This window comes from Orcinus orca, chromosome 4, assembly GCF_937001465.1.
Source record: "Orcinus orca chromosome 4, mOrcOrc1.1, whole genome shotgun sequence".
In the NCBI taxonomy this organism is placed as follows: domain Eukaryota; kingdom Metazoa; phylum Chordata; class Mammalia; order Artiodactyla; family Delphinidae; genus Orcinus; species Orcinus orca.
In genome coordinates this window covers 31772306-31789513 of record NC_064562.1, presented here as the reverse complement: position 1 = coordinate 31789513, position 17208 = coordinate 31772306, and the positions used below count along the sequence as shown (strand labels likewise).

Here is a 17208-nt window from a genome sequence, read left to right as displayed (position 1 = left end):
ATATTTGTATATGATTTTCTTTCTTTTGACTTTTTCTTACTTTTTTTGTTACTTCTACTTTTTTTTTCTTTTGAGTTATTCCAGCTGCTAATTTTCTCTAAAACAGAGACAACTTTCTCTAAAACAAAGACCATTTCTAGCTTTTTCTAGTAGTAGGTTTGTTATAAAGAAGTTACATAAGTTCATGAATAATTGCTGATTGCTAAATAGAAACCAAACAGTTTTTTCCATGGAATAGTGCTGCAAAAATTTGATATATTTGGGGGTGTTTACTTTATAGTGCTACTGTATAAGAAGCATTTGCCTGCTTTTATTTTATAAGGAGTATGTGTGCCTGTATGTGTCAGTGGATATGTGTTATCTGTTAACATGAATGTTATTATCAAACTAAGCAGCTTGCTTTTTGGAACAAGTATGGTCCAAGTAGAGCAGCTGAGGGTATTCCTGGAAACAGAGGTAAAATGCTGGTCAGCTTCTTTGATTTGAGCTCTTCATTTTGATTCTCTAGGTTCAGTTGACACTCTATACTTATCTGTCTACGGAATTCATTGGTACAGTCAACATATATAATGCCATTCGGAGAGTTGGAACAGTGCTTCTCATCATGCATACACTGAAGTACTACTATTGGGCAGTGAATCCTCAGGATCGGAGTGGTATCACCCCAAAAGGATTAGGTATATCATCTCTGTATATTACATTATATATATATGGCAAATCAGGATTTTCTTTTTCTTTCTTTTCTTTTCTTTTCTTTTCTTTTCTTTTCTTTTCTTTTCTTTTCTCTCTCTCTCTCTCTCTCTTTCTGTCTCTTTCTGTCTTTCCCAATACTATTACACTCTTCTGGAAGTTTTCCTAAATCTCATCATGGTAAAATTTTAAATCTCATTGATAATTTTAATAGTTTGTCCTAAATCGTGGTTGCCAGAGGTTAATAACTTGCTACTTTTATAGAAGAATGGTACTTTTGCTAGTATGAGTTGTTTGAGGGCAAATATGACTAGGATGATTTTTAAGGCATTGAGAATGAGAAGAAATTCTATATTAGCCACTGGTATTGATGTTGAGTCTAGTTATCCCAATGAGAATCATTGACAACAGTGTTGTTTGGGAGATGGAGAGTTTTTCCAGGGGTAGGGAGTATTTGCTTCTAATAAATAATATAATGAAACTACAGAATTTCAGTAATTATTTTCCTATATAATCAGGAGTAAATTACTGGAAGGATAGTGTTCATTGATCATGTCAGTAGTTCTTGGAAGGGGTCAAAATAAAAAGTTTCACAAATGGTGGCTCTTTTGCTTCAAATTGGCTTATATCATAAAAGAGGGTTAACCAGCTCATATAAACTGGTAGTTTCAGTAGGACTTGGTACAGGGGTTCAAAATACAGCCTTTGGACCCAGTTTGTCTCCCTCAATTTCCCAGTTCTTCTGTGTTGGCTTTTTTCATATAATCTGTCTCTTTTTAGAGTGGCAGACAACCACTCTACCTTCACATCCTCACAAATTTAAATCCAGCGAAAGAGCATCTGCCTGTATTGAGCATTTCCAGCACAGGTTCCTTTTAGTCTCTTTGTTGCTCGTTGGCTCGTTTGTCCATCTGTGTGGCAGGTATTCTTCAGATTGCCCAGGCATGGAGGCCCTTCTTACCTCCAAAACACATGATGTGAGTGTGAAGATGGGTTCAGTCCCTTTATAAAAATTGAGAGCTGTTGCTTGAAATCAGGAAATAGATGCTGGAGAGTCTAACAACATACATTCTGATTTTACTCAAAGGCTTTGGTTGTTCAATGATTTACAAAGACGAGGTTTCATATTTGTATAATTCTTTTTCTATCCCTTTCAAAATAAACTCGATTTATTCTCAGACAATATGCTAGCTATAATTTAGAAAGCTATGAGGACATATAGAAGTTGCATGATCTGTTTAAGCTGGAGAGGTTGTGGCAGATCTAGAACTTGGCTATAATTTCCTTCTGACTATTTCATGGTGCTGTAGGTGTGTCATGTACCGTCCTAGGTGTTAGTATTATATTCTGACCTTGATTTTATAACTGATTGGTGACCTTGGGAAAGTCTTATACTTCAAGTGAGAGAGCTGGACAAACTTTGCGATTGTATTGTAACTCTGTAACCTATTCTTTGTCTAGGAATTGTCATGTGGAACAGATTTTAAACAATTTTCTTCCTATTTTAATTGATCTGTTCAAGGTAATGGTGGTCCTATGCTTTGGTGGTCCAGGAGCTAGCTGTAAATAGTGATTAGTGGGGGGAAAATTGCAGAAAATATGAGGCAGACAAGTACTTAAATTAGGATCTTAGGACAATGGGTGTTTGGTTTCAAAAGCTTTCTACTTGGGAATTGTATGTTTGAGACATGAAAATTGACTTTAATGTGAGCCATGTGTGACCAAGCACTTTCTCAAGAAGAGGAGGAGATGTCAGAGGAGGTCAACACAATGTTTCCCTTCTTCATAAACGATACTGTGTTGAGGTGTACTTTGAGCTTTTTGTATTAGCTTATACAATGGTCTCAATAGAAAAAAGTTTTTTCATACTAAATTCACATATAAAGTTTAGATTTTCTTTTGCTTTTTTTTCTTTATAAACTTATGTTACCATAGTAACATTCCAAGAGAGTCTTTTAAAACTAAGTATAAATTTGTTGCCTCATTTTTATGTTTTAAAATTCCTTTGACCTTACCCAAAAACAAACATTTTCATTGTAGTTTCTACATAACCCATGTTGTACATTTGGAGCATTGTATATACAATTGCATGTGAGATTGAATGCTCGTCCTTCTAGAGGCATTAAACTCTTCAGGAAACCGACCTTTATGTTTCTTATAAATAGGTGGAAAAACTATTGGGAATGAGAATTTTATACTTAACTTTGAGGTTTTTGAAATACTCAGTGTGTGTGTATGTGTTTGTCTTTTTAAAAGATGGACCACGACCTAATCAAAAAGAAATGCTTTCTCTACGAGCGTTCTTGTTGATGTTCATTAAGCAATTAGTGATGAAGGTGAGTTCATATTTCTTACCCTATAGCATGTGTGTATTGAACTTAAAATTTCACATAAAATCAATCTTGGTTTGTTTACTCTTTGCTCTATTAATAGGTTTACACAGTGGAAAAACTTTTAAAGATATTTATTTCCTTGTTTGTTTTTTCTCCTTAGGCATATAATTGATAAACATTAATGCAGAATTGGAAATTGATAATCGTAATATGTATTATATGAATTTCTGTTGGAGTTCAGGTGTATTCATTCTTTCATTCAGCAAATATTTACTGAGTTTCTATTACTTCTATTCTTAGAACTGGTGATACAGTAGTCAACAGAGCTCCTCAAGGAGGTTTCAATTTTAGAGATTCCTTGTACCTGACATTCAGATTTTGAAAAATAATTTTCCTATATAAATGTACCAGATAGAAATGATTACATTTTGTCCCATTTCATTCTACTATCAGTAAAGTAAAATTTAATATTATTTTTAAGGATGGTGTTTTGGTTTTATAAGATGCCAATATATAAATATATTTGTTGCCAGTGTTTTATTCAGTATTTTCCTATATCATTTTATTTCTTATTCTTTACAATTTAATGCTTTATTAGCTGTCACATAATGTTATGGTAAATGGACCTAACTGTTAGTATATCTTTCAGAGTCAGATATCTTATTTCCATTTATTAAAAAATTTAACCTTTAAATTGTCTGTTTCTATTCTTTCCTAGTGTGTTTTGTTTCCTAATTCTTATTGTTCTTTTTTGAGATTTCAGCTTTGTTTTATGATTAATAATACAGTAGTTGGAAATTTTCATAATGCATTCATATTTAAAAAGTGCAGTGTTTTTCCCAGTGAAATTACTACTCAATTTTTAATACCTGACATTTTAACTTGGTAATTTTAGAAACTATTCATTTTACTGTCCAAATTTAATAAAAAAAAATAAACAGAAAAATTGTCTTCTGTATTTAGAGGAATGATAGGTGTTGAGTAATACCCTTTTACTTGTTTTTAATTATTATTTTTGCTTATGTCAGGATTCTGAAGCTTTACTAGATAGGTTATCATATAAGGTGCCAAAAACGGGATACTGATGTCTGATCTCTTTTGACTTCTACACTGTGTTGCATACTGCATGTCTTTAGTGCTTCCCCGAAATTTTATTTTAAATTTAGATTTTTATATTACATTATCTTTTTATATTTATAGCAACTCACCAAGTTGAGAAATCTGTGTGTATAATTTCCATTTTCAGAAAAGTTTTATATATGTAAGCATAAGATAGTTGTCTTATGTTTTTAAAGGATTCTGGAGTAAAGGAAGATGAGCTACAGGCCATTCTTAATTATCTACTCACTATGCATGAGGTAACATTTGAATTTTATATGTTGGGATTTTATTTTTTGAAGTCGCATGATGCGCGTTTTTAAAAGTAAAATAGTTAAAGAAATCTTTCATTAATGATGTAACTATAATGGAGAGTATTTAGTATCTAGGAACTAAATGTTAGCAATCTTCATTTAAATATTCTTTATTACCACAAGATGCCTTTGCGGATAATCATGAAAGGCTTTTGAAAAGTGTTAAAATTAGATCTCATTGACCTAGTAATAAACTATACCAAAGAATACTTTCAGTTTATTTCCAGGAACCAGTGTAAGAAATGGAAAAATAGATAATGAAAATGACTAAAAATGATTGGACTTTTAAATTCATAAGTCTTCCCACTGATTTTGTATAATCAAATACCGTTAAGTTAAACAACTCATTTATGGTTGATTTAAAATTATATGGTTGAAAAGGAGGTTGAAAATAAATAGGTTGAAATGTCTGGGGTTTTTTCCTTTATTTTTTAGCATTGTAAAAATGTAATATATGCCAGATATAGTCTAAATAAATAATCTGATTAAACATGTTTTAAATAAGTAGAATCTGAAATTAATTTCATATAAAGCACAACATTTATATGATAATTTACATTCCTGTGTTATAATTCATTTTTTCTGAGTTCACATATTTGTTACAGCATGATATAGTGCCTTTTAAAATCATTAATAGATGAGAGATATGGTTTGGACCTATCTTTGTTAATTGGGGCAGAAAAGAATGGGTTAAATTTCCTGATTGGATCATATTTAACTCAAACATTAATGATTGTGATTTCTTTTTCTTCTTGAATAGGATATTCTATTTTATTTTTAGATTTTCTTGACCCTTAGGGACCAAAATATTTCATAAGGGAGAAACTGGAAGTCACAGTGATCTTCTGTTTTCTCTGAAACTATTAAATCAGGGATTTTTCAGGTCCTTCAAATAACAGTTTTCCAAAGTCTCAGTGCCCTACTTCTAGACCATTTACTTAGCATATTGAAAATTAAATATTCAGGTAGCTTCCACAGCAAAAGTTCAAAAGCAGTGAATGGAAACCTGGAGGCAGGGTACCATAGAGATGACTAACTGCTGCTTCCCTTTAGTCTTTGGATTTGTAATGCCCAAGTAGGCCCTAATGATATGCAACAGAGGTTGTAAAGGATTTTCCTGAAATTTTTAGATTTCAGTACTCATATGTGTTTACTACTGTGCTCTTATGCAAATGTTATCAAATTATACCATATACAGTAGCATGTTGACACAATAAACATTTATTGATTATCTATATCTTTAATACTAACAACAGATAATATAAGAGAACTATCCAGTTATCATTTCCCAAAAGGTCTTCTTTCAGAACTAGTTTCTTGAGAGGCTTAGTGCGCAGTGGTCCTAGTTAAATAAGTTTAGAAAGTGATACACAGTATGTTGTCCCCAGCACTACCAGCATATCACAACATCTATTAGCATATTAAAGCTTCAATATGTCTTGCTGTAATAAAAAGAACAACCTGTTCTTCCTCCCCTCTGCCCAATTTCTTGCCGTATAATCCTTCCTTTAAAAAAAAAAATCTGTAAATCAGTATCTATTATATCAATGGAATATGTTTTAGGAAGTCTTGATACAGTATAAGAGACATTTTATATCTTTGATTAAGAAATTATTTGACTATTTGGTGTTGTGTATTTTGAGTTATGCAGGTGAACATGTGTGTGTAAAGAATGTTTGCTTAAAAAGAGTGGATTCGTATAGCTGTCTACTTATTTTTTTTTTAAGTTAAAAGTCATTGTTTGAGAAATAGTCATTGTCCAAATAAGTTGTTTTTCTTTATTTAAAAAAATTCTAAAATAATTTTAGGATGACAATCTAATGGATGTCCTACAGCTGCTTGTTGCATTAATGTCAGAACATCCTAATTCTATGATACCTGCTTTTGACCAAAGGAATGGGTTACGGTAAGAGTTTAACATTTCAAGAATTTTAATATATTTAATAGAAGAGATCAGTTTGGAAATGACAGATTCTTAGATATGAAAATTATTACTGGATCTTATAAAATGATTTAAGATATAAGAGCTTTTTATTTCATGTCTTATGTTTTTTGAAAAAAATCTTTAAATATAGAGGCTGTGTTAGTACTATTTAGTATGTGAGGACAGATCAGGCAAATCATTCCAGTATTTTGTATGGTTAGTGCTATTATACTGCTATTGTAAGGTCAACTTCTTCAGCAGACTTATCTTTAGGTCCTAAAACAAAAATATTCAATTGTGATCCAAGAGAAGATCTCTATCTTCCCTTTAAAACATAACCTCTTCCAACCCCAATCCCAAATCATCATTGTATTAGTCCTCTCGGGCTGCCTTAACAAAATACCCTAGAGCAGGTGGCTTAAACACCAGAAATTTGTTTTCCCATAGTCCTGGAGACTGTAAGCCCAAGATCAAGGTGCCAGCAGGGTTGGTGTCTGGTGAGGGCTTTCCCTTTGGGTTGTACACAGCCACCTTCTTGTTGTGTGTTCACATGATTTTGTGTGTGTGTGCACGGACAGAAAGAGAGAGAGAGAGCAAGCTCTTTAGTCTTTTTTTTTTTTTATAAGGATGCTGATCCTGTCGAATCAGGGACCCGCCCTTATGACCTCATTCAATCTTAATTGATTTCTTATAGGCCCCATCTCCAAATACAGCCACTGCGGGGTTTAGGGCTTTAACATGTGAATTGAGGAGCACACATTCAGTCTGCAACAATCATCGTAACAAAAGAAAATACTTTTGTTTTAAATCTTTCGTTTAATGAGAAGGTTTTTGGGCTACAAAAGTTTAACAGCTACTTTGCTGGATGATCAGCTACAGTAACTAATTTACTGATTTAGTTATAATAAATTTCCCATATCAATCCTCTATTACAAAGTTTTTATTTGTTACCTTTCAGTACTCATTCTCTGTAGGATAGAAGATGACTTTATACATTATACCTAAGGAGTGTATTTTCAGAGATTCGCAGAGAAACAGAACCAAAAGGGTGTGGGTGTGTGTGTGTATGCCTGAGAGAGAGGGAGGGAGAGAAAGAGAGAGAGAGGGAGGGATATTGAGATTTATGTTAAGGAATTGGCTGATGTGATTGTGGAAGCCTCCAAAATTTGCAGGCTGGCAGGTGGAGACCCAGATAAGAGTTGATGTTGCAGTTTGAGTCCAAAGGCAGTCTGCTGACAGTATTCCCTCTTCCTCTAGGGAGGTCCTTTCTTTTTTTCTATTAAAGCCTTCAACTGTTAGGATGAGGCACCCACATTATGAAGGGTAATTTGTTATATTCAGAGTCTGCTGATTTAAGTGCCAAAGTGCTGACCTCATAGAATGATTTGGGAAGTATTCCCTACTCTTTAATTTTCTTGAAGAGTTTGTATAGAATTATTATTATTTATTCTTTAAGTGTTTGCTAAAAGTTACCAGTGAAGTTAGCTAGGAGTGGAATTTTCTTTGTAGGGATGTTTTTAGCTACAAATTCAATTTTCTTAATAGATATAGGGCTGTTTAGATTATCTGTTTATTCTTTGATAAGTATTGGTAAGTTTCTATCTATCAAGGAATTGTCTGTTTCATGTAAACTGTCAAATTTATTGATATAAAGTTGTTCCTTTATTTTCATTTAAATATCTGAGAAGCCTGTAGTGATTTTACCTCTCTCATTTCTGACACTAATACTTTTTCTTCTTTCTTTTTTCCAAATCAATCTGGCTAGAGGTTAATCAAATTTATTCATTGTCACTGTTTTGAGATCTTTCTTCTTTTTGAATATAGGTATTTAGTGCTTTAAATTTCTTCCTAAGCACTTTCAGTTTAATGTCATTTTTATTCAGTTCGAAATACTTTTTTCTTTTCATTTCTTGTTTTATCCATGTGTTATTTAGAAGTATATTCCAGAGATCTTTTTAAGTTTGAATTTTAATTTTTTTTTTAATCGTTAATCCCTGGGCTTCCTATGCTAACTTGGCCATGGGATTCTTTTCTTTTTTAAAAAAATATTTATTTATTTATTTGGCTGCATATGATCTTAGTTGCGGCATGCAAACTCTTAGTTGTGGCATGTGGGATCTAATTCCCTGACAGAGGATCGAACCCTAGCCCTGTGCATTGGGAGCGTGGAGTCTTAGCCACTGGACCACCAGGGAAGTCCCTGTTTGAATTTTAATTTAATTTCATTTTGGTCTATGAGGATCTTTGTATGACTTGAATCCTTTAAAATTTATTGAGACTTGCTTTATGGTCCAGCATGTGGTATATCTGGGTAAATGTTCCATGCACACCAGAAAAGTACATGTATTTTGATGTTGTTTTGTTGGATGGAGTGTTCTATAAATGTCAAGTAGGCTAAGTTGGTTGATACCGTTTTTCAAATCTTCTGTGCCATTACTGCTTCTTTGTCTCCTTGTTCTGTCATTTATTGAGATATGATTATTGAAATCTCTGACTATAAATATGCTTTTTTCTCTTTTTCTTTCTTTGTATTTTTATCATTTTTTGCTTCAGGTATTTTAACTCAGATATTAAGTTTATCTATATTGAGGATTTTTATGCCTTGTTGGGGAATTAATGCTTTTATAATTATGTTTTTTCCTTTTTTTCCACCTGGAAATGTTTCTTGATCTGAAATCTACTTAGTTTGATATTTATATGGCTAATCCAACTTTGTTTTGCTCTGTGTTTGCATAGTATATCTTTTTTTCCATTTTAATTTATCTATATCTTTATAGTTAATTGAATTTCTTATGTACACAGTATGATGGATAATTTTGTGTCAACTGGCTGGGCCATAGTTCCTTGATATTTGGTCAGACATTATCCTGGATATTTTTGTGAAATCATTTTTTGAATGTGGTCAACATTTAAGTTGGCAGACCTTGAGTAAAGCAGGTTACCATCTATAATGTGGGTGGGCCTATCAAATCAGTTGAAGGTATTAATAAAATAAAAAGGAATTCTACCAACACAATGCCTTTGGACTTGGGTTATGTTTTCCTCAATCTCCAGAGTACTTGTCTATCCTGCAGATTTTGGACTTAGCCTCCACAGTTGTGTGAGCCAGTTTTTTAAAATAAATATCTGTCTCTGTATATATACACAACCTGTTGGTTCTCCTTCTATAGAAAACAATGACTAATACACACAGTGTAGTTGGATGTTTTATTTTTTAAAATGTACTCTGAGGCACTTAGTCTTTTCAATGTGTTTTGACTGTTTACTTTTAATGTAATTATTGATTATAGCTTTATTTTCATCTAGTGTTTTATTATTTATTTGTCTCAGTATAATTTTTCCTTTGTTTTTCCTTTGCTTTGTATTTAAATTCTTTTAGAATTCTTTGAAAATTAATTTCTATTAGGTTTTGGATCTATCTCTTTGTGTAAATTTTTATTGGCTGCTTTAGAGATTTCACAGTATACCTAGAGTTAATATTCTGTGTCTTCAAATAAAATATGGAACCACTGCAAGTATATTGATACCTTTAAGCTCCACCATTGTTCCTTTTTGTATCTAATGTATCATAAGCCTCTCTAGACAATGTTATAATTTTTAATTTCACTTGTAATATGTAGTTTAAAGAATTTAAGAGGAGAAAAAACTTATGTTTATTCAGATATCTGTAATTCTTTTACTCTTAATTCGTGAAGGAAGCATTTCTTGTTGAGTAGTTTTGCTGGAAACATGATTTCTTAGTTTTTCTTCTGAAAATGCTTTTATTTGGCCTTTGCCCAAGGATATTTTTGCTGCATGTAGAATTCTCTGTTTCTAGTTTTTGTTCTTTCAATACTTTAAACTATTTTCCCGCTGTCTGTTGGCCTCCATGATTTCGAAGAAGAAACCTATGATAAATCAAATCTTTCTCTGCTAAATATAATGTATTAGATTTTTATATTTGCTTTCAGGACACGTTCTTTTGTTCTTCCCCAACCATACTCCCTGAAATTTCATTTTCTTTGTTTTTATCACCAAGTCTGAGGAGTTTTATGCTCTTATTTTAAAATATTTTTTTGTTTCAGGTGTATCTTTCTCTTTCATTTTGGATTTCTAGTGGCTTGAATATTAGAGGTCTTAATGCACATCTCCCTCAGCTTCTTTTTAGTTTATTTCAATCATTTTTGTCTCTGTTTTCAGATTTGATACTTTCTATTGATATAGAAATTTGACATGTATGATAAACTTGATCTTCAAGTTTATAAACTTTTTCTTTGTTTTTTCTATTTTGATGTTGAGCCCATCTCATGAATATTTCAGCTCTTGTACATTTCAGTTGTATAATTTCAATACAGTTAATTTTTATACTTTTTTTTGATGAGAACTTTATTTTCTGATCCACTTAGACTGTGTTTACTTTTACCTTCTGAAGCATAGTTACAATAGCTTTAAAAATCTTTGTGGGATAATTGCAAGAATTGCCTATCCCATCAGCATCTGTTCATTGTGTTTTCCCATGAGAAATTGTCACATTTTCTTTGTTCTTTGTACATTAAGTGTTTTTTAATCTATCATGGATGTTGTGTTATCTTTTTTTTAAAATCAACTCTGGGACTTGTTATGATCTGTTAACAAATGTTGATTTGTTTTGTTTTGGTTTATTTTGGCAAGAAGGGTCAGACTGCAAGTTCTGCCTGTCCTTTGTGGATGGCGGTTCTGATGGCACTTCATTTTTAAAACCTCTCTTGTCTTGCTTTGGGTTTTTCTTGTACATGCACTACTCAGGGATTAGGCAGAGAATTGGGTGATAATTCAGGTCTTCTTTCAATTTAGAATATTAAATTATTATTCTGGTCTGAGTCTGCCCCATACATTGCATCTCTTGGGTCAGTTTAGGGCTTTTGCAGGTTTTTACACAGATTTTGATGATCCTTCTCTCCTGTTTGCTCCTATTCATGACGCTCTCTAGCCTATAAGGACCCATTTTCTTAGTTCCTCTAACCAGAAGGACAGTTTTTCTCAGAATATTAGCTACCTGAACTTCTGACAGAAACGAACTCTGAGACAGGGACCCACTTATGGGTCATATTTACAAAAGAAAATTGAAAATTGAGACTCTTACCTCTGAAATGGGTAATCTGCAAGTATTAACTCCCCTACCCCAATGCACCTAGTTTTGTTTAGTCTTTGGAGTACTTTGGAGGTTGCTTTTTGTGTTTTTTCTATAGTTGTGGTTCTAATACACAAAATAGAAAGGCTGTATTATCCTTACTCCATCTTGGTTAGTCAAGGTATCTATTAAGTTCTTTGGCCTATTTTTTAAAAATCCAGTTGTTTGTTGAGTTTTAGAGTTCTTTGCATATTTTGGATAACAGTGCTTTATCAGATGTTTCCTTTGCAAGTATTTTCTCTTAGTCTGTGCCTTGTCTTCTAATTCTCTTGATACAGTCATTTGCAGAACAGTTTTTAATTTTAATGAAGTCCAGCTAATCATTTATTTTTATTGTGGATCATGTCTTTGGTGTTGTAAGTAAAAAGACATCACCATACCCAAGGTCATCTAGGTTTTCTCTGTTGTGTTCTAGGAGTTTTATGGTTTTGCGTTTTACATTGAGGTCCATTTTGAGTTAATTTTTTTTTAAATTTAATTTTATTTATTTTTTTATACAGCAGGTTCTTATTAGTCATCCATTTTGTATCCATCAGTGTATACATGTCAATCCCAATCTCCCAATTCAGCACATCACCACCCCTACCCCCTGCAGCTTTCCCCCCTTGGTGTCCATACGTTTGTTCTCTACATCTGTGTCTCAGTTTCTGCCCTGCAAACTGGTTCATCTGTACCCTTTTTCTAGGTTCCACATATATGCGTTAATATACGATATCTGTTTTTCTTTTTCTGACTTACTTCACTCTGTATGACAGTCTCTAGATCCATCCACGTTTGAGTTAATTTTTATGAAGGGTGTAAAGTCTGTGTCTAGATTCATTTGTTGGATGTGGATGTCCTGTTGTTTCAGCATCATTTGTTGAAAAGAATATCTTTGTCAATTGTCTTGCTTGTGCTCCTCTTTTGTCAAAGATTGGTTGACTAGATTTATGTGGGTCTATTTCTAGGCTCTCTGTTGATCTATTTGTGTATTCTTTTACCAGTACCACACTATCTTGATTACTGTAGCTTTACAGTAAGTCTTGAAGTCAGGTAGCATCAGTAGCACTAATATTCTGTAGGGATAGCCCTGCTTTCATTTCTGATATTAGTAAATTACATCCTTTCTCTTTTTCCTTAGCTTGGATAGAAGCTTACTGATTTTATTGATCTTTTTGAAGAAGCAGCTTTGGGTTTTGTTGATTTTTCTCTATTGATTTTTTATTGTCCATTTTGTTGATTTCTACTCTAATACTTATTATTTTTCTCCTGCTTACTTTGAATTGAATTTTCTCTTCCAGGTGTCCTAGAGTGAAAACTTATGTTATTGATTTCAGATCTTTCTTCTTTTCTAATATATGCATTCAGTGCTATAAATTTTCCTGTAAACACTGCTTTTGCAACATCCCAGAGATTTTTATAAGTAGTGCTTTCATTTTCATTTTGTTGAAAATACTTTTAATTTTTTGAGATTTCTTCTTTGACCCACATGCTATTTAGAGGTATGTTGTTTAATCTCCAAGTATTTTGGGGGTTTTTCGGTTATCTTTCTGTTACTGATTTCTAATTTAATTCCATTATGGTCTGAGAGCAAACTTTATATAATTTCCAGTCTTTATATTTGTTGATTATGTGTGTTTTATGGCCCTGGATGTGGTCTACTTGGTGAATGTTCCATGTGAGCTGGAGAAAAATGTGTATCCTACTATTGTAGAATGAAGTAGTCTATAGATGTCAGTTATATCCTGTTGATTGATGGTATTTTTGAGGTTAACTATGTCCTTACTGATTTTCTGCCTGCTGGATCTGTCCATTTTTGAGAAAGGGGTTTTGCAATCTCCAACTATGATAATAGATTCATCTGTTTCTCCTTGCAGTTCTGTCAGTTTTTGCCACACAGTTTTAGGCTCTATAGTTAGGTGCATACATGTTAAGGATTGTTATGTCATATTGGAGAATTGACCCCTTTATCATGATGTAATGCCCTTCTTTATCCCTGATAACTTTCCTTACTTTGAAGTCTTCTCTTTCTGAAATTAATATAGCTGCTCTTGCTTTTTGATTAGTGTTAAATTAACATGGTATATTTTTATCCATTCATTTACTTTTTATCTATATGTGTCTATATTTAAAGTGGGTTTCTTGAAGACAACATGTAGTTGATAAACAAGTTTTTAAATGTCAGAAATGTATATTAAATTCACCCATATCTTACTTGAAGTTAGGTTTAAAATTATGTGACTATATGAAAAAATATACACGAGTATATCTTAGGTATTTACTTTTGAAATATATACTCATAGTAATTTGTTTTTAATTTTTATTTATTCAGAGTTATCTATAAACTTATGGCATCAACAAGTGAAGGAATCAGAGTACAAGCTCTCAAGGCAATGGGCTATTTTTTAAAACACCTGGCCCCAAAGTGAGTATGCATGAAATCTAAAATGGACTGTTGTATATTACATATTTATTTTATAAATCTTGGGAATAGTATTTACGTTCTGTGGTTCCCCTCGTCTATCTTTTATTTATTTTTATTCATAAAATGCTATATAAATTTAATCCCATTTCTACACGTTAAAAATGAAGTAGGGAGCAGGAGTATATTGTTTATGTTTTTATGTAAATTTTCCTTTTTTGTTGTTTATTGTAAGAATACATTTGTATAAGTTGAATTCTAGGTAAATCTAGGTAGGAACTTCATTTCAGGTGGCTTGATCATTATTTGCTTTTTACTATAAAGCTAACATAGTAACCTGGTTATTTGTCACATACTGTGTTCTGCTGTATGTGTAACTAAAACTGAAACTTCCATGTTTCCTTTTGTCTTAGCTGAATACAGATATTCATGTCCTACCTATCGTTCCTTATACCAGAAATGGACACCACCAAATTTGTCCAAAATGAACAATTTTGGTGGTAGAAAAGTATTGGTAAACTTGTAATCTTTATTTTGAATCCAGCTGGCTGACTGTAAATAAAGTTTCATTGGAACACAGCCGCAATCATTTATTTGCTTATTATCTATGGCTGTTTATACATTATAACAGCAGTGTTGATTTGTTACTACAGAGAACATATGGTCCACAAAAACTAAAATATATGATATCCGGTCATTTGCAGAAAACATTTGATAAACCCAGGGGTAGAATTAAGTTTGTGATCCTTCAGTTTCTAAAGTTTTGCTTGGAAGTTTAATTTAGTATTGATATATTTATCTTTACAGTATTCGTTTAAAAATTCTCTTGCATGTCTTCTACCTTTTCTTCCACATTGTTTTTCTACTTTACTTCGTCGGCTTTAGATTATTATTTAAGGTAGAGCTTAGCTCATGGCTAATGGAGAGAAGCAGCTAGTTAATAAATAATTGTTTTGAAGATTTTGGTGACAGTTTTTGCTGTGCTGTGGCATAGCCAGTCATATTTTTTTAAAACTTTAATTGTGCCTATGTATTTGTAGTTTGTATTTCTCTATTAAAGATTTTGTGGCCTTATAAGTTCTAGGTCTAAGAAAATTGGGGCATTATTGAGTTGGAATTTGTTAATAATGTGAAAAACATTTTTGTGTCTCCTTCATCAGCATGCATACTAAATAGTGAATAATAAAACTCTGCATTTGATTTTCTTTTTTCTATGTAATTGCAGAAGAAAAGCTGAAGTCATGCTTGGACATGGATTGTTTTCATTGCTAGCTGAAAGACTCATGCTTCAGACAAATTTAATCACAATGACCACATATAATGTCCTATTTGAGGTAGGAATGTAGTTAGAATTTAATCTTCCTAATTTCTTATGAAAATACCTGTATAATTGAGTTGGTAGTGTCTAGATGAAATAAGAACATTTAGGTTTGATGTACGATTTTGAAACTAGCTATATAAAGGAAATGTGGCTGCATCTTAATAAATCTATTATTCAGTGAATTTCTAAACAGTGTGGACATCTCTGTTTAAGTATTTTCTCCATTGTATTGGCTGTTTGATGTCTCTCTTTTTTTAAAAAAAAAATTTATTTATTTATTCTTGGCCGTGTTGGGTCTTCGTTGCTGCGTGTGGGCTGTCTCTAGTTGCAGCGAGCGGGGCCTACTCTTTGTTGCGGTGCGCAGGCTTCTCATTGCAGTGGCTTCTCTTGTTGCAGAGCATGGGGTCTAGGTGTGTGGGCTTCAGTAGTTGTGGCACGTGGCCTCAGTAGTTGTGGCTCACGGGCTCTAGAATGCAGACTCAGTAGTTGTGGTGCATGGGCTTAGTTGCACCTCAGCATGTGGGATCTTCCCGGCCCAGGGCTTGAACCCATGTCCCCTGCGTTAGCAGGCAGATTCTTAAGCACTGTGCCACCAGGGAAGTCCCGATGTCTCATTTTATAATCAAGTAAAAGTAGAGTTACAATGTTGAAATTATTTATTCCATGTAATGCAAGAGATATTTAGCATGACAGTACTGGACTGTATACTTAATGTTGTTTAGTGTTGTACTTAAAGTTCATAAATAGTGATGGTAATACAGTGATTATGCTAATACAATCTATTGTTTCATTTCTGTAGATTCTTATAGAACAGATTTGTACTCAGGTGATACATAAACAGCATCCAGATCCTGATTCTTCAGTTAAGATACAAAATCCTCGTATGTATTTAACATACTTCTATTTATTGTTTTGATATTTGCTTTTTGTTTTTCCACCTTTATTGTAATATAATTGACATAGAACATTGTGTACTTTTAAGATGTACAATCTAATAACGTGATATATGTATATGTTGTGAAGTGATTACCACAGTAAGGTTAGTTAACACATCCATCACTTCACACAGTTATTTTTTGTGTGTTACGTGTAGTGAAAACTTTTAAGATCGACTCCCTTAGCAACTTTCAGATACATAATATGGTATAGTTAACTGTGGTCTCCAGGTTATACATTACATACACAGAGCTTATTCACCTTATAACTGGAAGTTTGTACTCTTTGAGCACCTTCTCCCATTTCTCCCACTGCCTTCCTTTTTATACTGTTATAAGTAGATTTTGCTACTAAAAAGGAAAATCACTGAAGAACCTGAAGTTGGTATTGTTGAAAACACATTGTTCAAATAATATTTCATTATAGGCATTAATATAATACTAGTTTTATTTGTGTTTGATGTTGAATATAACTTCACATTGGCTTTAGGTTATGTGGAAATGTTTATATAGAGGTTTTGAAGAATTATATGCATAAGATCTTGGGTTTTTAATGTATGTTCAGATTTTTGGTAAAGTTTTGATTGCACTATTTAGTGATGTCAGGCTAAGTTACATGGACCATGGAGGTAGCTTTCATCTTAAATTACTGTCAAGTTAAGAATACCAAGTTTGGAATTGAAAAATTTCCATCTTCTTTATTGTTTATGCACTTATTCTTGGTTACCAGTCTTTTCTTTTGATATTTAGAGTTCTTAAACACTTATAAAACGTGTACATTTCTCATCTTTTTAAGATTATTGATATTAAAATAACTGTAGAGTTTCAAAATTTAATTACTTTTTGTGTGGTGAGTTATGGTCATGTTTGTGGTACTCTATTTCAGTACTAATTTTAAAAACACATGTCACATGGTTAATTTTTCTCAGCCTTTAGGGAGATGTGGTGTCATTATTTTAGAGAGTAAAAAAGGAAAATACCTTTATTTTATTATTTTTAAAATATTTATTTATTTATTTGGCGGCAACCGAGTCTTAGTTGCG

The 17208-nt window shown here is 32.6% G+C and overlaps 1 protein-coding gene across 3 annotated transcripts in view; it reads left to right on the top strand.

The window, feature by feature from the left end:
* LRBA (LPS responsive beige-like anchor protein) overlaps window positions 1-17208 on the top strand; it is a 728899-nt gene that overhangs the window by 130325 nt on the left and 581366 nt on the right. For all 3 annotated transcript variants that reach the window (XM_033402948.2, XM_033402953.2, XM_012535502.3), the window contains exons 14-20: window positions 509-677; window positions 2947-3026; window positions 4319-4381; window positions 6244-6341; window positions 13820-13912; window positions 15135-15243; window positions 16030-16111. In XM_033402948.2, coding sequence (XP_033258839.1) covers window positions 509-677; window positions 2947-3026; window positions 4319-4381; window positions 6244-6341; window positions 13820-13912; window positions 15135-15243; window positions 16030-16111 — 694 coding nt within the window. The remainder of the gene's footprint in view (window positions 1-508; window positions 678-2946; window positions 3027-4318; window positions 4382-6243; window positions 6342-13819; window positions 13913-15134; window positions 15244-16029; window positions 16112-17208) is intronic.